The sequence below is a fragment of the Garra rufa genome, chromosome 20 (genome assembly GCF_049309525.1).
Source record: "Garra rufa chromosome 20, GarRuf1.0, whole genome shotgun sequence".
In the NCBI taxonomy this organism is placed as follows: domain Eukaryota; kingdom Metazoa; phylum Chordata; class Actinopteri; order Cypriniformes; family Cyprinidae; genus Garra; species Garra rufa.
Genome location: NC_133380.1, coordinates 24,118,673 through 24,146,618, shown reverse-complemented (window position 1 = coordinate 24,146,618; position 27,946 = coordinate 24,118,673). Strand labels below are relative to the sequence as shown.

The 27,946-nt window shown below is 36.2% G+C and overlaps 3 protein-coding genes across 4 annotated transcripts in view; 2 read left to right on the top strand and 1 right to left on the bottom strand.

Moving 5' to 3' along the window:
- Window positions 1-402: 402 nt before the first annotated feature.
- tada3l (transcriptional adaptor 3 (NGG1 homolog, yeast)-like) lies at window positions 403-11,092 on the top strand. Of its 2 annotated transcripts, none has more exons than XM_073826116.1 (9): window positions 403-642; window positions 1,284-1,517; window positions 1,600-1,850; window positions 4,730-4,835; window positions 4,980-5,112; window positions 9,478-9,581; window positions 9,678-9,778; window positions 9,868-10,059; window positions 10,334-11,092. In XM_073826116.1, the coding sequence occupies exons 2-9, from the start codon at window positions 1,308-1,310 to the stop codon at window positions 10,524-10,526; spliced, it is 1,290 nt and encodes a 429-aa protein (XP_073682217.1). In that variant the 5' UTR covers window positions 403-642; window positions 1,284-1,307; the 3' UTR covers window positions 10,527-11,092. The 2 variants fall into 2 exon arrangements, with proteins under 2 accessions (XP_073682217.1, XP_073682218.1); XM_073826117.1 differs by lacking the exon at window positions 403-642 and adding an exon at window positions 733-884.
- A 101-nt stretch (window positions 11,093-11,193) lies between these two features.
- On the top strand, window positions 11,194-19,560 carry hmces (5-hydroxymethylcytosine binding, ES cell specific). The gene is made up of 7 exons (XM_073825581.1): window positions 11,194-11,269; window positions 13,684-13,889; window positions 13,959-14,102; window positions 15,664-15,843; window positions 15,929-16,083; window positions 16,171-16,363; window positions 17,408-19,560. The coding sequence occupies exons 2-7, from the start codon at window positions 13,701-13,703 to the stop codon at window positions 17,606-17,608; spliced, it is 1,062 nt and encodes a 353-aa protein (XP_073681682.1). The 5' UTR covers window positions 11,194-11,269; window positions 13,684-13,700; the 3' UTR covers window positions 17,609-19,560.
- A 28-nt stretch (window positions 19,561-19,588) lies between these two features.
- rab7a (RAB7a, member RAS oncogene family) overlaps window positions 19,589-27,946 on the bottom strand; it is a 10,261-nt gene continuing 1,903 nt past the window's right edge. Inside the window, exons 2-4 of the mRNA XM_073825514.1 lie at window positions 27,681-27,899; window positions 22,646-22,774; window positions 19,589-20,666 (exon numbers count right to left, since the gene is read on the bottom strand). Of these exons, the coding sequence (XP_073681615.1) occupies window positions 20,571-20,666; window positions 22,646-22,774; window positions 27,681-27,899 (444 nt within the window). The 3' untranslated portion in view covers window positions 19,589-20,570. The remainder of the gene's footprint in view (window positions 20,667-22,645; window positions 22,775-27,680; window positions 27,900-27,946) is intronic.

The window sequence follows — 27,946 nt, the reverse complement described above, 5'->3', positions numbered from 1 at the left end:
AGTGCAAATGTGTTTATCGTGAGCTTATGATTTAAACGTACACGGGTGAATTGTACTTAATTAAATACGTTTTCATACAACTACAAGTATTTATGTTTCTGTTATAAGCGCTTAATTGTGAGAAAAATTATAAACACCAAAGACACCGTAATTGTTTCACATCTATTCCTGTATTTACGGTCAAGGCCAGTGGCAATCTTACCTATATTCGCTTTTTCTTCCTTATATGGCAAATAACACGACCGGTCAGATATATTGTATTCAGAAAGGTTGTGATCTAAAAATATCACTGTGTTTAAATAAACGTTAAGCATTTTGTGGCTTTAAACAGCGAATAAAAAGAAATCTTTTATTATACTAGCATACTGTTAGGACGCGCTTCAGACAGGAATGTACCATTCTATGCACTACGGTGTTATGCTATGGATGTTAACTGACAAGTGGCGGGATTTATCTGATATTGAAAAACAAGTTTGCGGATAGTACATTAATATCGGTTGAGATATCTTAATAAAACATACGCTGCCCATACTAAATTCTTTGCGATACACATTTATGTTATTAAAACTTAATCGGCCAGCAGATCCCCCCGTGCTGAGATAATGGTTTAGTCGGTAATGGATGCCCCTTCCTTCATCGGAGGTAAACAATGATATTTTATAAATAAATGCCTTGTGTGAATTATTTTAATCGTTCTGTTTTGGTATTTTAACATGTTAGTTAATTCTCGACGTACGTCTTTTCGTTGCAAGTAGTATATATATTTATTAATAAAGTGTTACAACCGCTTCCCTGTGGTTTGAACAGCATGCAGCTGAATTAGCATGTAGCCGTTAGCTTACAGTGGCTGCTCATTATCTCACACTGGTATATCATATATAGAGGTAAGTATTACATAAGAGAGTGAGTGAAAGAAATTACAGGGATGCAATGCAATGCATAAAACATTTACATTTTCACATTTACGGTGGAAATTTTACTAAATGTCTTCATGGAACATGATTTTTACTTAATATCCTATTGATTTTCATTTTGACCCATACAGTGTATTGTTGGCTGTTGCTCCAAACACACCTGTGCTACTTAAGACTGGTTTTGTGGTCCAGGGTCACATACAGTATAAACCTTATGAATCACATCCACATCAGTCCATCTAATCTGGGTTTTCTTGCATTATCTCTCTGTTTAACTGTTTTATGATTTTACCATTTGACCAAAATCATTTACAGTCTGTGTTACTCATTTATAGTAAAGATTTCATCCCTGACTTACGTTCTTTTCAGATATAAGTTCCTGTTAATGCGAAGATGAGTGAACTAAAGGACTGTCCTCCTCTGAAGTACTATGACTTCAAACCTGTGGACCATGTGAAAGTGTGCCCGCGCTACACCGCAGTGCTCAGCCGTTCAGAAGACGATGGCATTGGCATCGAAGAGCTCGACACGCTTCAGCTAGAGCTGGAAACGCTTCTCTCTTCTGCGAGTCGACGTCTCAGAGCACTGGAAGAACAGAGACAGGTGAGCAGTGTTTTTTCATTGCATTTCTTACACTTACTGACCATGTCTGGAGTGATTTTTGATTATGTATTGTCTGAAATAGATCCTTACAGACTGGCAGGACAAAAAAGGGGACAAAAGGTTTTTGAAATTAGGGAAGGATCCCGATCTTGCAGCCTCTTCTCGCCATTCCAAGCCTAAAAAACAGAAGCTTGATGGAAAAGGAAGTCATGGTCCTGGACCTGGCCCGGGTAGACCGAAGTCTAAGAACATACAGACCAAAGTACAGGACTTTGAATTTGAAGTGGACCCACAGGATATACCCCGCAACCCTAAAAATGATGCTCCCAACAGGTTTGTTGAAACTAAATGTTTTTTTCTGAATGAATAATTGTACAGTTGTGGTCAAAATTGTACATGCACTTTGATTTATTTGCAGAATGTTATTTATTTGACCAAAATAAAAGGGATCATATGGATCAAAATTAGGGCTGGGCGATATGGCTGAAAACTATATCACGATATCAGTGTTTCATATCGGTCGATATCGATAATTATTGATATTTTTATGACCCATTTAAAATAAGGACCAGGAGAAAAATATATTACACTCAAGCATTTTTATTTTAAACTTAACCTGCCTCTGATCATAATCCCCTCAGTTATTAAGACAGAAATGTCAACAACCATGGAAAACTCAAATAATTAAAATGTAAACATAAGTCTAAAGTCACAATATACACTTAATTATCTCTTAATCCTCAATTCAAACCCCATTCATTGTCGATGAAGTGAATGGTCAAGCTAATGTATGACCCAGAAGTACGGCTTGACCACAGGTCAGAGGTTGTTGCAAAGTACTTGGCTGACAATATTTATTTCTGCTGGTTGCCAGTAGCCAACATTACTTCTTTCCCGGTACTTTAGCCTATACTTTGTGTAATAAGAAAAATATTTATTTAAGTGAAAAAATAAGTCCAAAACTTTCAACATTTTGAACAATAGGGCCTTACAATCTTTTTTTTTTTTCCAGAAATTCTTGTTTTAATTTTTCTGATAATCAAATGAAAGCAAAATCACTGATTTATTTTTAAAAATAAAAATAAACGGAGCTTTACTGTTAAAATTAATACATAGAAGAAAAATTATATTCAGTTAAAAAAAGGTTTAATAATAATAGTATTTTTTCAACAATCAAGTGGTGACTCTTTATTTTATTTTTTGTCATATATATTGTTTTATGTAAATTATTTAAATGTGAACATATAAACAGCTACATTATACTGTATAAAGTAATACAAGACTAATATTGTTCTGTTACATGTTAAACCGTACTTTTATTTTGACAGGTTGCCGTGAAGTTTCAGTGTGTAATACAGTATGAATGATGCTAGTTTCACTAATGAAACGGTAAAATTGACAAAAAGTGACACTCACAGCAACTTTGGAGATGTATTTATTGGAGTTTGTCTGTTCATGTGAGATGCAAAGGCCAAATATTAGCGGGAGCGTCACGTGTGCTTCAGTATGCGTGTAGTGAAAATAAAACGCGTCTCCTCCATACATACATATAGAGGCAAACGGAACATGCAGGATTCTTATTGAAACGGTCTTTTGCATTTCAGTTTTCACAGACACTAGTCCATATCGCGATCTGAATTAATTAACAGACCAACTTTTGATTTATTGGTCCAAAAATCGACGAATTCCGCGGCATTCCGCCCTATAGTAAAGTCCGTTTTTATGAATGGAGTCCGCGATCCCGTCTGTGAGGAGACATTGTAAACACGCGATCATGTAGAGACAGAAATCACATGCCGTCGTGTAAATAAGATAAATAACATAAGGCTGGCTATTTAGTTTGTTTAATACAACAACATGGACCCGTTCTGTAGGAAAGATGACCTTAACTTCTATTGTGATCTGGCGCTATGAACTGAACATTAAAGGGGGGCTGGGCGGGCCGACGAAGAATACAAAATATCGAACGTTTTATCGAACACATTTTTTATTGATATCGATCTCTTGTCTATCGCGATATATATCGTTATCGTTTTATCGCCCAGCCCTAATCAAAATGCATTCTCCACATTTCATACTACATTTCCACTACAGAAATAATGGATATTAAATCAAATTGTTTAAATTAAATATCAATACTTTTTCATTTGATTCCAGAGGAGATGTATTAAGTTATCAGATGTATATAAGTTATATATTTTTTTATAATATTAAAACAGAGATCCAAGTCTGAAATTTTTATTCAGCAGTTAAATGCACTAAATTGTTACAAATTGACAGTGAAGTCATTTCTAATATAATAATTTTAAAAAGATTTTAATCTTATTCTTATGCTCAATAAAATACAGAAAGAAAGTAATGTTATGAATTTGAAATATTATTGCAATTTAAAATAAGAGTTTTTTTTTATTGTAATATAAATATAATTTATTTCTGTGAAGCAATGGTGAATTTTTTATTAGCCATTACTCCAGTCTTCAGTGTCACACGATTCTTCAGAAATCAATTATCAGTGTTAGAAACAGTTGCTGCTTAATATTTTTTGGAACCTGTGATACTTTTTTTTTTTTTTAGGAATCTTTGATGAATAAAAAGTAGAAAAAAAATGCATTTATTCAAAATATAAATCTTTTCTTTTTACTATCACTTTTTTTTTTATCAATTTAACACATCCTTGCTGAATAAAACTATTAATTTCTTTCAATGAAAGAAAGAAAAAATGTACTGATGCCAAACTACAGTAGCGTATATTGTTACAAAACAGTTCTATTTTAAATAAATGCTTTTCTTTTTAACATTTAATTTATCGAAGTGTCCTAAAAAAGTATCACAGGTTCCAAAAAATATTAAGCAGCACAACTGTTTCCAACATTGATAATAAATCAGCATATTAGAATGATTTCTGAAGGATCACGTGACACTCAAGACTTTAAATTCTATTTTTAAGTATATTAAAATAAAAAAAAAACTTTTAAATTGCAATAATATTTCATAATATTACAGTTTTTTCTGTATTTAATCAAATAAACACAGCCTTTATGAGCAGAAAATACTTCTTTAACAAACATTAAAAATCTTACTGATCCTACCTAAATGCAATTTTGTTAAGCATAAGAGACTTCTTTTAAAAACATTTAAAAAAATAAATAAATACCAACCCCAAACATTTGAATGATAGTGTGTTTTTGTGGCTATATATCTATATACAACAGATTCTGGGCCTCGGTGGAGCCTTACTGTGCAGACATCACAAATGAAGAGATCAGAGTTCTAGAAGAGCTGCTCAAACCCCCTGAAGATGAAGCTGAATACTACAAGGTGAAGATCTTTTAGAAACCAGTTCATTACCACAGCTTTCTCTTTCCTTTTCTTCAACTGATTCTGTATTCAGAGAAATGCATGATAAATGCCTTTTGTGTAGGTTGTTTAGTTCTAAGCATTCACTCTTGCTTTTCTTGGCAGACCCCAGCTCTCGGAAAGCACTATTCTCAACGCTGGGCTCAGGAGGACCTGTTAGAGGAGCAAAGAGAAGGGGCTAGAGCCAACGACAAGAAAAAAAGCATGATGGGTCCTCTTTCTGAACTGGATGCTAAAGGTAACAGTGTCATTTAAAATGTACAGTTGAGGTCAAACATTTTCATACACCCTGCAGAATCTGCAAAATTTTAATTGTTTTACCAAAATAGGAGGGATCATACATAAGATGATCTTAAGAGAAAATAATAGTTGAATTTATAAAAATGATCACATTCAAAAGTTTACATACACTTGATTTCTAATACTGTGTTGTTACCTGAATGATCCACACCTGTGTTTTTTGTTTAGTGATAGTTCATGATTCCCTTTGTTTGTCATGAACGTTTAAAGTGCCTGCTTTTTTCAGAAAAATCCTTCAAGTTCCACAGATTCTTTGGTTTTTCACCATTTTTGTGTATTTGAGATCCGTCTTTTGACACTGAGGATAACTGAGGCACTCATATGCGACTATTACAGAAGGTTCAAACGCTCACTGATCCTCTAGAACAGAGGTCCCCAAACTTTTTTTCTGAGAGGGCCACATAATTTTCATTTCTTTAATGGGGGGCCGGGTCGGTTTATAAAAGAAAATTCCATGGGCCGGACTGACTACTATTATTATTATTATTTTATTATGATTTTACCTGTATTTTTTATACCTTTTAATGCTAGAGTAGTTTATTATTTTGTTATGCACCACACAGACATATATGATTTTTTTTTTTTTCAAAAGATATACAGGTGCATCTCAAAGTAGAATGTCATGGAAAAGTTCATTTATTTCAGTAATTCAACTCAAACTGTAAAACCTGTGTATTAAACACATTTTATGCACACAGACTGAAGTAGTTTAAGTCTTTGGTTCTTTTAATTTTGATGATTTGGCTCACATTTAACAAAAACCCACCAATTCGCTATCTCAACAAATTAGAAAATGGTGACATTCCAATCAGCTAGTCAACTCAAAACACCTGCAAAGGTTTCCGTCAAGCTGTCAAAATGGTTTCTCAGTTTGATTTACTAGGCTACACAATCATGGGGAAGACTGCTGATCTGACAGTGGTCCAGAAGACAATTATTGACACCCTTCACAAGGAGGGTAAGCCACAAACATTCATTGCCAAAGAAGCTGGCTGTTCACAGAGTGCTGTATCCAAGCATGTTAACAGAAAGTTGAGTGGAAGGAAGTGTAGAAGAAAAACACCAACCGAGAGAACCGCAGCCTTGAGAGGCTTGTCAAGCAAAATCAATTCAAGAATTCGGGTGAACTTCACAAGGAATGGACTGAGGCTGGGGTCAAGGCATCAAGAGCCCCCACACACAGACGTATCAAGGAATTTGGCTACAGTTGTCGTATTCCTCTTGTTAAGCCACTCCTGAACCACAGACAACATCAGAGGCGTCTTATCTGGGCTAAGGAAAATAATAAATGGACTGTTGCCCAGTGGTCCAAAGTCCTCTTTTCAGATGAAAGCAAGTTTTGTATTTTATTTGGAAATCAAAAACGTTTCCTCAAATGCTATTGAGTCATTTTGTCATCACTCTGTATTTTCTAGCTGCCTCTTGCATCACCTCTTCGATTGCGATGACACATTACGTTGAATGTACCATTCTGTTGGTGAATTTAACAAATAATTAGGCTATGTTAATAACTAAGGGAAATTTTAGCTTGAAAGCCAACCTTTATTATCAAATACCGACATGATAGTAAAGTAAAGTAAAACATATTTAAAATTACATTTTCAAAATATGTCTCTGGCATTGTTCAGAGGGCCAGTCCAAATGTGGGGGCGGGCCGCATCCGGCCCCCGGGCCTTAGTTTGGGGACCCCTGCTTTAGAAGAAAACACAATGCATTAAGAGCCAGAGGGTGAAAACTTTTGAAATTTGAAGATGAGGGTAAATGTAACTTATTTTGTCTTCTGGGAAACATGTAAGTATCTTCTGTTGCTTCTGAAGGGCAGTACTAAATGGAAAAAATATGATATTTAGGCAAAGTAAGAAAAATGTAGGCCTACCCATCTTCATTCTGTTCAAAAGTTTTCACCCCCGGCTCTTAAAGGTGCCATAGAATGGAAAACTGAATTTACCTTGACATAGTTAACTAATAACAGTTCAGTACATGGACATGATATACCATGAGTCTCAAACACCATCGTTTCCTCCTTCTTATATAAATCTAGTATTTGCAAAAGAGCACCGAAAAATAGGTAAATTCCAACATAACAGACTGTTACGCAACATCCCCGAGATCGTTAATAGTTACGCCTCCAACATTTGCATCGCCCAATCATCGGTAAGGTCAGCACATCAGTAAAACAAGGCAATCCATTGAAGGGACACGGTTAGCTTAATGCTAGCGCTAGCCTGTTACATTGCAATACATAGGATTTCACTTACCACATAAACAGAGAGATGACTGCACTGATGATGGTGAATGATGGAGAAATAACTGCATGATGATGGCGAATGATTTACAGATCTTGAGAATCACTGACGAGCAGCTCAACTTGTGTGGTAAGAAGTAGAGGATGACACGGGAGTGGATTTTCACTCCTGTCCCGTCCCACTCCCATAGAAAGAAATCTTGTCCCGTCCCACTCCCAGACCAAAGTTTAAAAAATAATCCCGTCCCATCCCATTCCTGGTAAAATGACTCCCACTCCCATCCCGCTCCCGTTTAAAATGACTCCCGCTCCCATATATTTTTTTTTAGGTAATACATATGATTTTATCTGCTTCCCATCCTGTTTTTGACCAGCTGCTGAGCCCCTGTTTCTAGATTTTCTGGAGAAAAACAGTAGTTCACACCATGTCTACAATAGTTTAATAAACCCAAACAACATATAAAGCTGCATTTTACTCATTTATTGTTGAGTAAACAATACATTTATAGTTTACATTTATAAACATTTATATGCTGCGTCCCAATTCGCATACTATCCATCCTAAATAGTATTCGAAAATAGAATTAGTATGTCCCAAATCGTATTATGTTTTAAAAAAGTATTCCAAAGTTTCCCAGATGGTCTATACTACTTAACTTCAGAATTTGAAGTGCAGATCAATGCTCTAATGGCTAATATTGCCCACAACGCATTGCGAGGTGAACGAGAATTTGATTAGAACTACAAACACGAATAAAAAGTGTTAAACTACAAACATGGCGGATATGCGCGACCAACGGACAGGTAGAGAAAGGGGTTTAAGTGATAAATAATCAATGTGTAACCTGATAAAAAATATTTATTTAATGTTATCCGTGTTATATTTCATGTGCAGCAACATTATGAAATTTTATAGTGATAGGTTTGGTCATTACCTTTTTAAATGCATCATTATGCAAACACGAGCAGAGTTCTCGGCATGAAAGACTCCCGAAAGAAAGTGCCTCTTCATTTCTCTCTAATATGGTAGGAAATCAAATTTAACAAAATGTAGATGATGTTAACTAACAGGGCAGTTTAAAGTTTAAACAGTGACAGGATTCAGGTAACTAAGCAACTGAACGTCCATTAAAGACGAAGTAGTATGTTCCAAAATCTGCCTACTATTCTGCTACATTTCCTTTTTTCTTTTTTTGTCGTCTTTCCTATTGGTTGATTCCCGCTCCCGTCTGCTCCCGTTAATATTTTATCCTGTACCGTCCCAATCCCGTGATTAATAGCAAAGATGACTCCCATCCTGCAGGAATCCCACGGGAATCCCGTGACCCGCAGGATTCCCGAAAAAATGTCAGCCTCAAGTAAGAAGCACTCCCTCTGCATTATAACGTTACACAGAGCTGTCACAGTAATCCGACTTAAATGTCCGCGATTCAAAATGGCAGATTCAACAAACCACATATTAAAAGTGGCTAGAGCTCCTAATTAAATATATATTTTTATCTATGTGCGAGCTATTGAGATGAGAAGCTCTGTGAAACAGCCAATCGGAGCAGAGCTCATTAATATTCATGAAGCTTCCAAATAAGGCAAAAACAGAGCCTTTTATTCTAGGGGCAAATCCTAGGGTTGTAAATGGACCTGTAAAACCATTTCTGGAGATTTTTTTGCCCTTTCCTATGCCATATACCTTCTATGTAGATATCAGAGAACAATTTAAAAATATTCTCTCAATGCATTCTATGGCACCTTTAATGCATTGTGTTTCCTTCTGGAGCATCAGTGAGCGTTTGAACCTTCTGTAATAGTTGCATATGAGTCAAGGGTTCAAATACACAAAAATGCTGAAAAAAAACAAAACATTTGTGGGAATAAATAAAAAAATACCATGCGTTTTGAATGACCCCCTCCTATTTTGGTAAAACAATTAACATTTTGCAGATTTTGCAAGGTGTATGTATTATATCAACAATATCTTCATTCCAGCTGCAACGTTGTCATTTTTATTGTCTCTAACCTTAAATCTGTTTCTTTTATCCTCTACTTTTCTGGTGTGTGTAGATGTTGACGCCCTACTGAAGAAATCTGAGTCTCAGCATGAACCTCCGGAGGACGGCTGTCCTTTTGGACCTCTTACTCAGCGGCTTCTACAAGCACTTGTTGAGGTCAATAACTCATCATTTGCTAAAATAAGTACTTGTATTGTGCAACATGTAGTCAGCCCAGCTTATGTTTTAATCATATCCTTTTCATCCATGTAGGAAAACATCATATCCCCTATGGAGGATTCCCCCATTCCAGATATTCCAGGCAAGGATGATGGGGCTGGTACATCACCTCGTAGCCAGGGTAAAGCCTTCAGGTAAATGTTTTGTCCATGTTTTATATTGTCAAGAAACATTTCGTATTGTTATGAATGTTAAAAAACATCTCTTGTTCTGTTGCTCCCAGTGTGCCTCACACACGCTCTCTGGAGGCTCGTATAAGAGAGGAGCTGGTGTCTCAAGGGCTGCTGGACTCTGATGAAAGGCAAGGGGTTGGAGGAGAGTCTGAAGACGAGGTGCTGGCTGAGCTGCAGAAAAGACAAGCTGAACTCAAGGCACTGACCGCCCACAACCGTTCACGCAAGCAGGAGCTGCTCAAGTGAGTCTTACCGAAATAGCCTCAGATCTAGATCAAAACTGCCGTCAGCAGAAGATGAAGTTTAGCTCAGGAAAATAACCCTGTAATGTTTCAAAAAGTTAAAGGGGGCAGTCCAGTGTTATGATTTTCTTTTCTATAATTTTAGTTAGATGACATCTTGGAGAACTGTATTGAAGCAGTATGTCATTTCATGTAGAAATAGAATTTTTTCCTATGCTTTGTGAAAAAACAGTTTCAGAAAGTCACCTTTTTTTTTTTTACCCTGTTCATCCAGGCTGGCGCGGGAAGAAATGCGAAAGCAGGAGCTTCGGCAGCGGGTTCGAGTTGCTGATAATGAGGTTATGGAGGCCTTCCGTCGCATCATGGCAGCCAGGCAAAAGAAACGCACTCCAACGAAAAAAGAAAAAGATCAGGCTTGGAAAGCTTTGAAAGAGAGAGAAAGTATTCTCAAACTCTTAGACGGATAAATATGACTGGCAGCTATAATGTGGTGTTTCCTTTCATATGTTTGTTGGCTATGGACACTTCATAAAAGCGAATTCAACATTCAGACAACTTGAGCAACGTGTAAACTAACATTTAATATAATGTTCATATGTTTTGGTTACTCTCCAAAGACTTGACGTGACTATTTGTGATATAAATAAAGGTGTTTGACTATGGGTTTCAATTGCCACTGACTTGACATTGTTGATGCCAGAATTTTTTGTTTGCCTTTCTGTACGGTTCCCATATGCAGCTGATGAACATAATGAACTATTTCTTTAAAGCTATTATCATAGTGTTGATAGTATTTGTTACTACATGGAGAGCAAGAACATGGTATTTTGAGTTTTTATATGATTGAAAGAAAATAAAGCTTTTGTAAAGGTATTGTACACGAAAATATAGTTTGTAAATTCATGTTGTCGTTTATTTCAGTCCATGTTGAATTTAGTTTTATGTATCTGACATTTTGTAAACAACTTCTAAAATATCACGTTGCGGTTGCATGTATGTGTGTTTGAAAATAAAAACGAAATTTTAAATATGACTAGTGTTTGTTTCTATATGCAAAGCTTTGATTTTAAGTTTTATGACAGGTTTTTCTGCCAGAGGGCGCCATTTTGTGTTTACGTACTTGTTCGGTGAACACCACTACCATCGTTGCACTCTCTGCTGCTCATAACGTTACATTTTTTACCTCAGAGTAAAGACTTGTTCTTCACTGGTGAGAATGTACTTTATTTTACAACTTTATGTATGTATTATCTGTCAGTGCATCTGTATTGTATTGGGCAGTTTATGAAGAGACAAACTGGTTGTGCAGAAACCGTTGCATGCAACTTGTGTGTTAAATGTAACTTATGTAATTTGAGGGGAAGTTTGAGGTAAAATTAAACGGCGTGCAGCCTCCTAAGAAGTTAAAGCATTGAAACTGAGGGAAATTAGTTTGCTAATGTTTTAACTACGTGACAGCTATCGTTACTACTTTGCGAAAGAATCATTCATGTGAGTCGAATCTTTTTAATGAAATGGTAGAACCGATTCACGAGTCAACAAATCATTTGATTATTCAAGAGAGAACTGTTTTGCAACCCGTTTTTAAGAAGTAGAGAGCCGTTTGGTGATCTAATCGTAAACGAAAATTAGAAGAAATGAAATATAAATTCTCGTAGTCGAGACAAGAGACGATTTCCTGGAACGTCAGAAACCGCGCAATGACGTTTTACGTAATGACGCAAAAGAATCACTGAATCGCTTTTTTGAACCGTTTGAAGGAACCGATTGGGAGAAAGTACCAGTACGTTCAGAAAGTGTTTTGTTGACTTAAGTCATTTTGCGATAAAAAAGTCAAATAAGTCAAAAGATCTTTAATGTTTTTAAAACGTCTAACGTTACTCTGCTCACCAAGCCTGCATTTATTTGATTCAAAGGACAGCAAAACAGTCAAATTGTGAAATATTATTACTATTTAAAATAACTGTTTTCTATTTTAAAATATTTTAAAATGTAATTTATTCCTGTGATTTTAAAGCTGAATTTTCAGCATCATTACTCCAGCCTTCAGTGTCAGATGATCCTTCAGAATACATTCTAATATGTTTATTTGCTGTTCAAGAAACATTTATTATTATTATTATTATTATTATTATTATTATTATTATTATTATTATTATTATCATTTAAGATTATCATCATCATATTCAAAACAGTTGAGTATTTTTTTTTCAGGATTGCTTGATGAATAGAACGATTCAAAGATCAGCATTTATCTGAAATAAAAAGCTTTTGTAACATTATACACTATACCATTCAAAAGCTTGGAGTCAGTATAATTTTATTTATTTATTGTTTGGGGAAAGAAATTATAGAAATTAATATTTAATACAAGGATCCTTTAAATTGGTCAAAAGTGATGATAAAGACATTTATAATGTTACAAAACATTTCTATTTTGATTAAATGCTGTTCTTCTGAAGTTTCTATTCATCAAAAAAACCTGAAAAAATTCTAATCAGCTGTTTTCAACATAATAATAATAAATGTTTTTTGAGAAGCAAATCTGAATATTAGAATGATTTCTGAAGGATCATGTGACTGCAGTAATAATTCCTGTTGAAATCACAGAAATAAATTACATTTTAAAATATATTCATAGAAAAAACTATGTTAGCCGTTTTCACTGAATTAAAAAAAGGTTATTGTGACTTATCTCACAATTCTGAAGGTTTTTTTTTCAGAATTGTGAGATATCGCAATTCTGTGAACATATTAGTCTTTTTTTCTTCTTAAAAAGTGGACTTTATAACTCGCAATTGTGAATTTATCTCACAATTCTGAGAAAAAAAGTCAGAATTGCGATATACAGAATTGTATATAAAATATATATATATATGTATATAAAAAATAAAAAAGTAAATTCTGACTTTATTTCTCGCAATTGTGAGTTTATGTCCTGCAATTCTGACTTTATATCTAGCAATTCTGACTTTATAACTCGCAATTGTGAAATTATCTCACAGTTCTGAGAAAAAGTCAGAATTGTAAAATAAAAAGTCACAATTACCTTTTTTATTTTTTTATTCAGTGGCGGAAACAAGCTTCCATAGAAAACAGTTATTTTAATTAGTAAAAACATTTGAAAATTGTACTGTTTTTGCTCTACTTTGGATCAAATAAATGCAGGCTTGGTGAGCAAAAGAGACTTCTTTAAAAAAACATTAAAAATCTTACTGTTCAAAAACTTTTGACTGGTAGCGTATACAAATATATCTGCATGCTGATCAGCAAATGACATAAATGTTGTTTATTGTGAATCATCCAAACAAAAGATAAGGGTTTTCTGTAATGTACAGTAATTTTGCTTATTTTGGTTACTTCTGGTTAATTTTAAATTACAAAGGTGACCTATTTCTATTTTAAAATGAGTAGAAGAATGTTTTTTGTGATGCCTATTTACATTTGTGGATAAAGAATTTAGTAAATATAAGTAAATGTATATTATACCATAATGATTATAGAAAAACCTTCCAGTGTTTGTATGTTTTTTTTTTTTTTTTTTTGTGAAAAATGCAAAATCACAGCAAGATAATAGGTTTAAAGCATTTAAAGCATTGTCTAATTTCTGGTGATGTCACATAGGTTTGGCATGTGCCAGAATGTGTGGGAGAACGGCTTGCACTCTTGCACCGAATGAGCTCAGTCGTGCGGCTCGCTATCAAGATCGGACGGGACAACGACACCGGCCCCGATGGAAGGATGGAGACACTGACAAATACCGGCCCTCATACAACAAGAGCCCTCAGTCCTTCAGCCCTATACTGCTCTCCAACAGACATTTCAACAAGGTAGGTCAAAATATACAAACACAACATTTGTTCCTGAAAAACAGCTGTTTAATAAAACACTTTTCATAGGATGCCCCTGTGGATGAGTGCGTGTTGGCAGCGATGCGCTGGGGTCTCGTCCCAGCGTGGTTCAGAGAGAATGACCCCAGTAAGATGCAGTACAGCACCTCTAACTGTCGCAGTGAGAGCCTGCTACAAAAGAAGTCCTACAAGGTACACAAGACAGCCTCATTCATTCTACATGAGCAGCGAAATCTCATTGTTTCAAATTTTAACTTAGAGTGCAAAGGGTAGTTAAATTCTCATTTTTTTTTCTTCCATAGGGGATTTGGTTTTTAAAGGGATAGTTCAACCAAAAATTTTGTCATTAATTACTCAGTCTCATGTCGTTCCAAACCTGTTAGACCTTTGTTCATCCTTGGGACACAAATTAAGATATTTTTGATTAAACTCGAGAGCTTTCTGTCCCTGCATAGATGAAAATGCAACTGACACGTTCAAAGCAAAGCTAATTTCCACTAGCCAGAGAATTGTGACAAGCATATTGCATCAAAAAAAAAAAAAACACTCACTCCTGTAAAGCACTGTGGATAACATAGAGTCAGTTATGCATCATATAAACTTATGTTATAAACTTATAAAAGTCAGAAGATATAAACTCACAATTCTGAGAAATAAACTTGCAATTCTGAGAAATAAACTTGCAATTCTGAGATATAAACTTGCAATTCCGAGAAATAAACTTGCAATTCCAAGGAATAAACTCGCAATTCTAAGGAATAAACTTGGAATTTCCGACAAATAAACTTTCAACTCAGAGAAATAAACTTGCAATTCCGAGAAAAAACTTGCAATAAACTCGCAATTTCGAGAAATAAACTTGCAATTCTGAGAAATAAACTTGCATTTCCACGGAATAAACTCGCAATTTTGATAAACTCACAATTCCGAGAAATAAACGTGCAATTCCGAGAAATAAACTAAACTCGCAAATTCAGAGAAATAAACTCGCAATTCAGAGAAATAAACTCGCAATTCCGAGAAATAAACTTGCAATTCCAAGAAAAAAACGTGCAATTCCAAGAAATAAACGTGCAATCCAGAGAAATAAACTAAACTCGCAAATTCAGAGAAATAAACTCGCAATTCCGAGAAATAAACGTGCAATTCCGAGAAATTAATTTTGCAATTCCGAGGAATAAACTTGCAATTCTAAGGAATAAACTTGCAATTCCGACAAATAAACTTTCAACTCAGAGAAATAAACTTGCAATTCTGAGAAAAAACGTGCAATTCCGAGAAATAAACGTGCAATTCCGAGAAATAAACTAAACTCGCAAATTCCGAGAAATAAACTTGCAATTCTGATAAATTAATTTAGCAATTCCGAGGAATAAACTCGTAATTCCGAGAAATTAATTTGGCAATTCCGAGGAATAAACACACAATTCTGAGAAATAAAGTCACAATTCTGCAATAGTTTGTAGTTCTTTACCCCATTAAATCCATTAGTTCACAGTTTTGTACCTTTGTCTCTTCTAACTTTCAAATACTTTTTTGCCTTAAATCAAAGTATGTAATATGATTCACCTCGTCACTGGTTATATTTGTTCATGGATTATAACTTAAACAAGGCTTTTAAAAAATTCCTATGGGAGAATAAATTGACAAAAGTGGGCAGGCAATGTGGCACTCCATTATGTAACAAAAATCAAATATCTTCTAATATTTTGTGGACAGACATATGACTTGTTGCTGGAAACTTCTTTTATAGGATCCTTTTCTGAAAGGACAGCGCTGTGTCATTCTAGCTGACGGCTTTTATGAATGGAGGCGAATGGAGAAAGAGAAACAGCCTTTCTTTATTTACTTCCCTCAAAGCCAAGGAGATCAAGTGCCATGCCAACAAAATACACAGAAAACAGAAAGCGACCAAAATTTGGACCAAGGAGAGGTAACCCATTCTAACACTCATAAGAAGTAAATATGTTAACTTATGTAAGCCTTACTCATCTGTTTATTCCTCCACTCATCTACAGAGTGATCAGGACGACAGTGACTGGACAGGGTGGCGTCTGCTGACAATAGCAGGGCTCTTCGACTCCTGGACTCCTCCTGGTGGTGGAGAGACGCTGTACACTTACACAGTTATCACTGTAGACGCATCTCCAAATATTCAAAGCATCCATGACAGGTTGAGAGCATAAATATGATGATTCATAAAGGTTTCGTGTCGAAACAGTGTCTGAAATTAACTTGGAGTTAATATGTTGTGTGACAGGATGCCGGCTGTGCTGGACGGAGAAGATGAGGTCAGACGGTGGTTGGACTTTGGAGAAGTGAAATCACTGGAAGCCATGAAATTACTGCAGCCAAAGCCCTCCTTGACCTTTCACCCCGTCTCTTCGTTGGTCAACAATTCCCGCAACAACTCACCAGAGTGTCTGCAGCCTGTAGACCCCACAGTTAAGAAGGTAAAACTTTAAAAAAGAAACACACTTAAAACTTTTTATGTTATATATATAGGCCATTCTACAGAATTATTTGTGCAAATTGTATAATACCCAAGGTACACATTAGTAATTGTGTGATTAATTCTCATATTTCAGAAGGTTTTGGAATATTTGTCCTCTCCGCAGATTTGCCACTGCCGAAACAGTAATAATAATTTAATTAGAAGGGTTATGTTGACCTATTAAGATTTTGCTTACATCTCCCTTGTAAATATATTTATTTCTATTTTATTGTTTTTCAGAGGTGAATCAATAACAATTTCAATTTTAACAATATTTCAAGTGTGATTTATGAGATTTGTTGTATATGGAATGCAGTCATTCTTAGTAAAAGGCAAAAAGTTGATAATACTGATACACACTTAAGGATTCTTTGGTTTGAATATACAATAAACTAAACACTATTATAACATCTTAGTTGATAATTCAGTATACTTTATTTTTGACAAAACATCCCATGTTTCGGTAGTGACCACATCACATCACATTACAGAATTTGAACACTACTAAAGCATACTAAAATACAACATATTTGCATAATTGCACTAAAATTTTGTTTATTTCCCCTTAATAAAGGATTATGTGTTCGCTTTTGTCACTACCGAAACAGTGATGACATGTTTGGGTCATGACTGTTACAGTAGTGACAAATTTCTGGGATAACACACACAAAAAAACAAAGATTTCACTGCCGAAACCTCACCAATTTTTTCAGTCATGACTGTTTTTTTACATAAAGTTTCGTAATTTACAAAGAAAATATAATATAGATTGCATAGAGCCTTTTGAAGTTGCATTGAAACTGCAATTTGGACCAATGATCCCTATTAAAGTCCACTATATGGAGAAAAATCCTGGAATGTTTTCCTCAGAAACCTTAATTTCTTTTCGACTGAAGAAAGAAAAGACATGAACATCTTGGAAGACATGGGATTGAGTAAATGGATGTAAACTAATCCTTTAATAGTTGTTCTTATCAATTCATTCATCTTCTACCCTGTCCAGGCCGTTCAACCTACAGCCAGTAGTAAAATGATGATGAGCTGGCTGAAAACTGCCTCGCCAATTAAGAGGAAGAATCCTGATGAAGATCCTTCAGCTAAAGCACCTGAGGAAAAGCCTGCTGCAGAGAAGCAAACCAAGCCGGGTGGGCCTCTCCAGCAGTGGCTGCTGGGAACAAGTTCGAGCAAGAAACCAAGGACATGAACACAGAATTACAGTATTCAGAGTGACCAAAACTGACTAGTTTAAAGATTCCAAATGCACCTTGACTTGACTAAAAATGTTTGTTGAAGTAGTAGTTCACCCAAAAAATGAAAACAGCTGAAAATGTACTCACCTCAGGCCATCCAAAGTGCAAATGATGTTTCTTTATTAACAGATTTAGAAAAATCCAATTGTTCACCAATGTGAGTGAATGGATGCCATAAGAATGAGAGTCCAAACAGCTGATAAAAACATCACAATTATCAAGTAATTCACATGACTCCTGTCTATCAATTAATGTCTTCTGAAGTGAAACAAATCCTTCATTAAAGGTGTAGTTCACTTCCGGGAACAAAAATTTACAGATAATGTACTCACCCTCTTGTCATCCAAGATGTTCATGTCTTTCTTTCTTCAGAAAGAATTTGTTTTTTGAGAAAAACATTTCAGGAATTATCTCCATATAGTGGACTTCTCTGGTGCCCGTGAGTTTGAACTTCCGAAATTAAGTTTAAATGCTGCTTCAAAGGGGTCTAAACGATCCCAGCCAAGGATGAAGGGTCTTATCTAGCGAAACGATTGGTCATTTTCTAAAAACTTTATATACTTTTTAACCTCAAATGCTCGTTTTGTCTAGTTCTGCTGTGCGCATGTGTACTCTTTGTGATCCGGGTCAATGAAGTTAGGTTAGGGTATGTCGAAAATCTCCCATCTCATTTTGTCCTCCAACTTCAAAATCGCCCTACACCGCTGCAGAAGTACCAACCCAGGGTTTACAAAATGAGCGCACAAAGAAGGTCAAAACGCCCTTTACAAAAATAGCTAAAACAGCGATGTAAGACAATTTTGAAGTTTGAGGAGAAAATCAGATGGGAGTTTTTCGACATACCCTAACCGTATAGACCTGGATTACACAGAGTACGCATGCGCTTGGCAGAGCTATACAAGATGAGCATTTGAGGTTAAAAAGTATATAAAAATTATTATTATTATTTTTTTTTAGAAAATGACCCATCATATTGCTAGATAAGACCCTTATTCCTCGGCTGTGATCGTTTAGAGCCCTTTGAATCTGCATTTAAACTGCATTTAGGCACCATAGAAGTCCACTATATCGAGAACATTCTTGAAATGTTTTCCTCAAAAAAAACAACTGAAGAAAGACATCAACATCATCGATGACAAGAGGGTGAGTACATTATCCATAAAATTCTGTTCTAGAAGTGAACTACTCCTTTAAGGCATATTAACTTTAAACTGTCGCTTCCAGCCAAAATACAAGACCATAATCCAACCCCCATTGTTTAGAACTGTTTCAGACTGTTTTAACTTGTGAACAGTGCTTGATCATTGCATATTTCTCTCCTGATTCAGACTAAATGACTTTCACCAGAGGGAGCGATATTATTGTATTGATAGAAAACTTTTATCCAGCAGCAGTTTGAAGATAAAAACATCCTAATGATGGAGCTTTTCACTTCAGAAGATGTTACTGTGATGTTTTCATCAGCCGTTTGGACTCTCATTCTGACGGCACCCATTCACTGCAGAGGATTCATTAGTGAGCAAGTGACGTAATGCTAAATTTCAAGGTTTTTTTCAATGAAAAACAAACTCATGTGCATTTCGGATGGTCTGAGGGCGAGTTCATTTTCAGCAAATGTTCATTTTTTGATTGAATTACTACTAATTTAAGACAGTTAAGCACTTACTTGCTAAGTATTCAGCGTGTAGTAGTCATGAAAAGTCAGTTACAGGTAATAATAGTTGATCTGTAGACATATTTCAAGTATTTCCAGTCTCAACTTCTCAATAACAAATCTACAGAAAACACACAATGTACCGCAGTTTTATTCAACAACTTAATTTTATTTCCATTACTTTGAAATACATTTATTTTGAACAATGTATATGCTGTGCATTTTGTTTCATTAAATGTCATGAACAACTCAGTTCCCCCCCCCCCCCAATGTTGTCTATAGTTGAGTTTATTTGTATATAATGCAACACAGATAATAATAATTACAATAATAATGAACAAACAGACAGGAAAAGATCCATGTGATACAGAGCACTTAAATTCTCTACCATCCTGAGCTACTGGTAGAGTCCGGGCAAGATATGAAATAAAAGAAGAAAAAAACGACAAGAGATGTTGTTCATGGCAAACTCGCGGTGATTCGGTCATGCTGACATGAGGATTGACGATAAAAAAAAAAACAAAAAAGAAAAACTAATTGTCATAGTGGTTTGAATTGTAGATAGCTTAGATGTAATATCTAAATTTTCCATCGCATGGTTTGCTATTTATGTTTTCAGCATAAATAGGACAGCGATTGGGCGTACACTGGATTAACTGACTGCAGTTCTCAGATGTAACAGCGGGGGCAGTGTTAGACCTCCAGTGCTTCGTTTTGGGGTTCACGACTTTAAGATGCAAATGCAGCATGCTTTACGCCAAGCCGCCATTTTATGTCAAGCACAATGATGAAGCAGTCGACTGGTACCGACGTACGGCTCTGATACCCCCCCCGGGGCTTTCATCGTTCACGTCACTCGTTTTCCAATTACGCTGCGGACTGGATCATATAAAAAGTCTCAAGAGCCGTTCAAGTGTTGGTGAAGAGATTCAGTAGGACTTTTTACGTGGGCGAGGCGACGATTCTGCAGAACCGGTGCGAGGTGTCTGGATTCGTGTACGAAAACGGGTGTCAGATTGAGCCTCTTGAGCATATGTGGGTGTGGGTGTTGTGTCTAAGGCTGTGAATGCTAACTGTGTAGGACACTGAATGAGAGGAAGTCTGCTCGTCTACAAAGGCCAGTGATTATATTGAGTAAAGGGGAGGAAAGGAGATAAAGAAGAACGGGGGTGAAAGAAAGAACGCAAGAGAGAGAGAGAGGGAGTGAGGCAGAGACAAGGCCAGAGAGGCTGAGGGTGAAACGCTGCGCCCCCTGGAGGTCCTCAGCAGCTACAGGTCTCTGCTGATGGCTTGGCTCTATCGTTCCGGTCTAGTTTAATTGGCTCGGGGAACTCGTTGTATAACTCCACTTCGGTTTCCTACGAAATAAAAAAAGAGGCATAGTTAAGTGAAAAAGTTTTCTTCGGTTTTGACGTGTGCATGTACTGCCAAATACACAGCCTTTCAAAGTACTCTATTTGATATTGTGCACAAACACAGGCACTCAATGCGTGAACTAGAAAGTTTCATCTTTGTCTCTGAATGTTTCTAAATTTACCAATGCAAGTTACAAACTCACAATTATGAGATAAAAAAAAACTATGAGATATAAACTGAATTTTCACAACTATGAGATGAAAATTAATTGACATTTTTTATTCGATGGCAGAAACAAACAAAACAAAAAAATAAACAATTATGAGATAAGAAAAACTGAATTACGAGATGTCAGAATTGAGAGACTTAAACACAATTTGCAATTATGAGAAAAACTAAGAGATGAAAATGAATTGACCTCTTGTTTTTTTATTCTATGGCAGAAACAAACAAAACAAAAACAATTATGAGATAAGAAAAAATAATCGAAATCTGAATTTAGATTTAAATGAATTGATACTGAATTATTAGAAAAACTATTTGTTAAATTAATTGACTTTATTTTGTATTTTATGGCATAAACAAACAAACTAAATAAAATCTGAATTCTGAGATTAAAAAAAAACAATTACATGACGTAAACTCAGAATTCTGAGGAAAAAATGTCAGAATTACGAGACATAAACTCTGAATTCTCACAATTATGAGAAAAACATAAATCAAAATTAATTCGTTTTTTTGTATTCTATGGCAGAAACAGACAAACAAAATCTGAAAAAATAAAATTAAAATAAAAATAAAAAAATAAAACAATTACAAGATGTAAACTGAGGAAAAACAATTCTGAATTCCGAGATATAAACTCTGAATACTCGCAATTATCAGAATTGCAAGATATGAACACAGAATTCTCACAATTATGAGAAAAACTATGAGATAAAAATTAATTGACCTTTTCTTCCAGAAAAAAAAAAATAGAATTACAAGATGTAACTTTGAATTCACGTGATTATGAGAAAAACTGGGATAAAAAGAAATCGTCCTTTTTACATTTTTTATTTCATGGCAGAAAAAAAAAAAGAAAAAAAGAAATGAGAATTATGAAATAATAATAATAATAATAAAATAAAAAAAAAACAGAATTACAATTTGAAAATAAATTTAAAATTAAATTTAACTTTTCTATTTTGTATTCCATGGCAGAAAAAAAACAGAATTAAAAAACTGAATGATGTGGTAAATGGGGGAAAAAACAAAACAGATTTAAGATATGTAAACTCAGAATTCTGCGGAAAAATGTCAAAAATACGAGACGTAAACTCAAAACTGTAAAATTATTTTACCTTTTCTATTTTTTATTTCATGGCAGAAAAAAAAATGAATTATGAATTTAATAAAAAACTGAATTATAAGATAAAAAGAAAAACAGAATTACGATATGTAAACTCAGAATTATGAGGAACAAAAAATGAGCAGATTCTTTGCGATTTTGAGAACTATGAGATAATTTATTTACCTTTTCTATTTTTTCATGGCAGGACAAAAAACAATGACATTAAAAAAAATTATGAGATGTAAACTTAAAATTCTGAGGAAAAAAGTCAGAATTGCAAGATGTAAACTCAGAATTCAATGGATAAAAAAAGAGATGATAAACTGAGATCAAATGAATTTATCTATTCTTTTTTTATTCCAACGCAGAAAAAAACAACTACCAAAAAATGAGATAAAAAAAAAGTAAAAAAGCAGAATTACGAGATTTGAACTCTGAATTCTTCCAATTATCAGATAAACTATTAGATAAAAAAACAAAAAACAAGGAAAAAACAGAATCTTGTCTGCGCGTACCATGCAAATGATGAAACTTGCATCAAGTGTATTCTTCACATATGCAAGTTTATGTGTAAAATCCTAAGTATATTTTGGGCTTGATCACTTTGTTTCCACACCTAACACAACACACGTATTTCAGCGAACATACCTGTTTGAGTGCATTGCGCGCGATGGTCTGGAAAGCCTGCTCTACATTGATGGCCTCCTTTGCACTGGTCTCAAAATACGGGATGTTGTTCTTACTCTGACACCAAGCCTGTGCCCGCTTGGTTGTTACCTGAGGGTGAAAACATATGAAAGAAGCAAAATGTGAAATCCACAGAGACTGTGAAATAAGGTCATAGGTACATGATTACTTTCAAAATGAGAAAAAGTGGTGTTTGCCCATGCCGAAGTCTCCACCATGATACTAGGCGATATGACTACTAGGCCCTTCAATCTACAGTCGTGGCCAAAAGTTTTGAGAATGACAAATATTAGTTTTCACAAAGTTTGCTGCTAAACTGCTTTTGGATCTTTGTTTCAGTTGTTTCTGTGATGTACTGAAATATAATTACAAGCACTTCATACGTTTCAAAGGCTTTTATCGACAATTACATGACATTTATGCAAAGAGTCAGTATTTGCAGTGTTGGCCCTTCTTTTTCAGGACCTCTGCAATTCGACTGGGCATGCTCTCAATCAACTTCTGGGCCAAATCCTGACTGATAGCAACCCATTCTTTCATAATCACTTCTTGGAGTTTGTCAGAATTAGTGGGGTTTTGTTTGTCCACCCGCCTCTTGAGGATTGACCACAAAGTTCTCAATGGGATTCCAGACCATGGACCCAAAATGTCAACGTTTTGGTCCCCGAGCCACTTAGTTATCACTTTTGCCTTACGGCACGGTGCTCCATCGTGCTGGAAAATGCATTGTTCTTCACCAAACTGTTGTTGGATTGTTGGAAGAAGTTGCTGTTGGAGGGTGTTTTGGTACCATTCTTTATTCATGGCTGTGATTTTGGGCAAAATTGTGAGTGAGCCCACTCCCTTGGATGAGAAGCAAGCCCACACATGAATGGTCTCAGGATGCTTTACTGTTGGCATGACACAGGACTGATGGTAGCGCTCACCTTTTCTTCTCCGGACAAGCCTTTTTCCAGATGCCCCAAACAATCGGAAAGAGGCTTCATCGGAAAATATGACTTTGCCCCAGTCCTCAGCAGTCCATTCGCCATACTTTTTGCAGAAGATCAATCTGTCCCTGATGTTTTTTTTGGAGAAAAGTGGCTTCTTTGCTGCCCTTCTTGACACCAGACCATCTTCCAAAAGTCTTGGCCTCACTGTGCGTGCAGATGCGCTCACACCTGCCTGCTGCCATTCCGGAGCAAGCTCTGCACTGGTGGCACTCCGATCCCGCAGCTGAATCCTCTTTAGGAGACGATCCTGGCGCTGGCTGGACTTTCTTGGACACCCTGAAGCCTTCTTAACAAGAATTGAACCTCTTTCCTTGAAGTTCTTGATGATCCTATAAATTGTTGATTTAGGTGCAATCTAAGTAGCCACAATATCCTTGTCTGTGAAGCCATTTTTATGCAACGCAATGATGGCTGCACGCGTTTGTTTTGTTTCTCTTGGCCTCTTAGAATGCGACATGATCTTTAAATATATTCCGTATACACTTCTATATGTACATGGGTCAATGACATGATATTTTTTTTTGTAAAGATACATTAAGTTATTCTAAAATGCAATTCACACTCGCAATGACTTAAACACACCTCTTTTATGATGAGTCTGTTTTAAAGAGGACATCAGATGCAAAATTCACTTTTACATGGTGTTTGCATATAAACGTGTCTTAGTGTGTGGACACAACCACCCTACAAAGATAAAAATCCATTCAGTACTTTTTTAATCTTCACAAAACCTAAACAGTCTCAATTATCAAGCCGTTTTGATTTTCTGAGCAGTATGACATCACATTGCTCAGGCCCTGCCCACAACCGTTGACGGACTGTCCTGTATTAGCATATTTCCAACCCTTAGCCAGTTGTACACTGCCCACTATTTTCTCTGCACTCTAGCAGCTGTAGCAATGCAGGTGTTTTGTAGTTGGATGTGAAAGTAGAAGAGTCTTCATCTTCTCCTGATATCAGAACCACTAAGGACGCAGTGGATTCGTTTTGTTTTTGATAGCAATGCACCACCAAATACACGAAAAAGAAGCGAGAGGCGGGTGAGCAGAGCTCATTATTATTTAAAGAGACATGCACCGGAACGGGTCCCTGTGAAAAGAGCCGTTTCTGATAAGGTAAAAAGGGTGTTGTTTTACACGATCATTGAGGAATTTTAGAGTGTGTTCACACTTGTCATGTTTGGTTTGATTAAAAACCATTAAAACCATTAAATCCGTACGCTGGTGTGCACCAAACTTCCAAACTAACTAATGAAATGTACGCAACATGGACCAAATACTTCTAAACGAACCAAAAACAGAAAGTAATGACAAGATGCGATGCTATGCGACATGATTTCACAAAAGGAACAAGCAGGGTATCCAAAACAAACGTGGAGCAACTAGGAGGTAAAATGCCTTTTTATGAGCTCTTTGAGAGTTCACAGGTGGTGAAAATATAATCATATGCATGATACAATGAGCGTGCTTAGTCCAGCAGACGGCATTGCGTATATTCGACTTAAAGTGGCAATCAGCAGACTGATTAATGAACGGGTACTTTGATGTAATGGTGCGTTCACACCAGACTCGACTTGGACACTTGAACATTTTGAGTTTACTCGCTACATTCACGCTTGAAATTCACTTCACAACAGACACGAATTCGCATCTGCCACTCGGCGGGAAAGTAGTTATTAAAGGTTGTATCAGCGATTTCAAGCCTGAAACATAAAGTGTCAAATTCAGCTTACCTTTCTTCACGATCCGCTCGCTGCCTGCCCCATAAATCGACTGTAAAAAAAACGCGTCTCTCTGGTCAGCCTAGGGTCCGAGATATGCCAAAAAAAACAATCGGTGCTACCAACCTTTCCACAGAAAAACAAACAGTGTTCCATCCAATCACCGTCAGGGGGTTGGTGTTGTGGACTTTCCTACTGGTGCAGGGATGTGAGGGAGGCGGAGCGAAAGTCCACAACACCAAACCCCTGACGCTGATTGGTTGTTTTTCTGTGGAATAGTTGATAGCACCGATTGTTTTTTTGGCATATCTCGGACCCTAGGCTGACCAGAGAGACGCGTTTTTTTTTTTTTTTACAGTCGATTTATGGGGCAGGCAGCGAGCGGATCGTGAAGAAAGGTCAGCTGAATTTGACACTTTATGTTTCAGGCTTGAAATCGCTGATACAACCTTTAAATATGGCAAATAAGCTCAATTTGCTGGCTTTAACTAGCTTGTAGTCTCAATATGTATATATACATAGCTCAAATTGAGTAAAGAGCATTTTTTACAATTTACCAGATTGTCTGACCTCCTCACTCACTTTCTTCCAAGCAAGATCCTTTTTATTCCTGTTTCTATAAAAGTACGAAGATGTATCGTACATCTCCAAATATCCACATACAGCAACGATGAGTTTGTCCTCATTGTTGTTTCTGATTTCTGCCTCCGTCACTACTAGAGCAAGCTCCTGATTGGTTAACGCGGCGCAAATTTTCGCCAAAGTTCTGATTTTTCAACTTGCGCGAATCACACGTTACGCGCGTCAAACGGCCGAAACGCTCAATTTGCGCAGCCTCATTTGCGTGAATTACGGTGCAGGGAGGTCTATCGCGTCTTTGCATTGATTTAACACGTAAATCAATCGCGCTTAACGCGTCATTCGCGTCTGGTGTGAACGTACCATAAGTCAAACACACATTTTCCTTTTGTTTGGAGTGTTTGGTGAGTTCTGTCATGAAATACACGTCATTCAACCCGACCAATCATGAACATATCATTATGCTTTAAGTTTGTTATCTTTGGGTTCGCTGTCAAAAGTGCCAGTGTGAACACTAAGCGGACCAGGACCAAATGTATCATTTTCCTTTTTTGGTCCGAACCAAATGAACCAAACTAACCAAACTACAAGTGTAAACAAACCCATAACCAAAGTATGTTGCAGACATTTCATGACATTTCACGTAAAGCAGGGTTCCCCAATTAGTTTTCACCGAAGGCCAAATTCTGCCAACAATACCAAACCAAGGGCCACCAACCATGTTATGACCAAAATGTTTGCTCTTATTATTATTATTGTTGTTGTTATTATTGGTGCCGCCGTCTTTGTTTTTTATTGTTGTCACAAGATAAACATTCAGATTTTTTTTTTACTGCAGTAGTCTGTTTTATACAAACAGTTATGAACATTTTTGTATTCAGAGACAGAAAACTAAAGAACTTTGCCTGTTGAATGTTAAAAACAAATGAACAAACAAACAAAAAATCTGCCATGCAAGTCAACTGTTCCTGCCCAGACTGGGTCTGTTCCCTCCACTTTCCCTAATTGCAAATTTCAGTTATTAGATCTGTCAGCATTAATAATTTTATACTTAGATTTTTGGGGGGAATAAACTGTATCCCTGTGTCCCAAGACGTGACGCGATAAAAGGCATCGTTTCAATGTAGCTTTTGTCCTAACCTAGTGACAAGTGAAAGGGACTCTATTTTCGAAATGGCTTCTATTTTGTGCGACGTCACGGCTGGAACAACATCCAAACTATGACAGTGATATTCTGAGGTAATGATAACATGCTTTATTCATTGTTAAAACGGTGGAATGTGAGTTTGAATATCATATTGTGTTATACTGCGAACCAACGAGTGTTTTCCATGACAAAAAAAGGTAGTCATTCGGTAGCTATGTAGTTTTAATAATGTTAAAAGGTTTATTTATGAATTAGATTATAAAATTGTCCATTTCGTTGCGAGTACAATGCACTTCTTGCTTTTGAATGACTGTGATATTTGAATGATTCTGTCGTGATAAGTTCAGACGCCCACCCATTGAGAAACCCTGCTCTAAGGCATTATACCAACTTGTGGAAAATAGGCATCTGATGTCCCTTTAATTTAAAGCCTTATTAAAAGAAAGCCTTAACTAGCTTGTTATAATAATAACCTAAGTCATATGGTGTGTCCAACATGTTAAAATAAAGGAATAAAGAACCTTTGGAGACCCTCATAACAGGAATGACTGCACCCACCTGCCTATTTTCCAGATCGATTTTGTTGCCCAGCACCACGAAGGGAAAGTTTTCTGGGTCGCGTGGGCTGGCTTGAATCAGAAACTCGTCCCTCCAGCTGTCCAGTGTCTTGAAGGTGTTTGGGGCAGTGACGTCGAACACCAGCACACAGCAGTCAGCACCGCGGTAGAAAGCCACACCCAGAGACTGGAACCGCTCTTGACCTGCTGTGTCCCATATCTAAATGAAACAACACAGAACATGGACATAAACCTTCATTCATATAG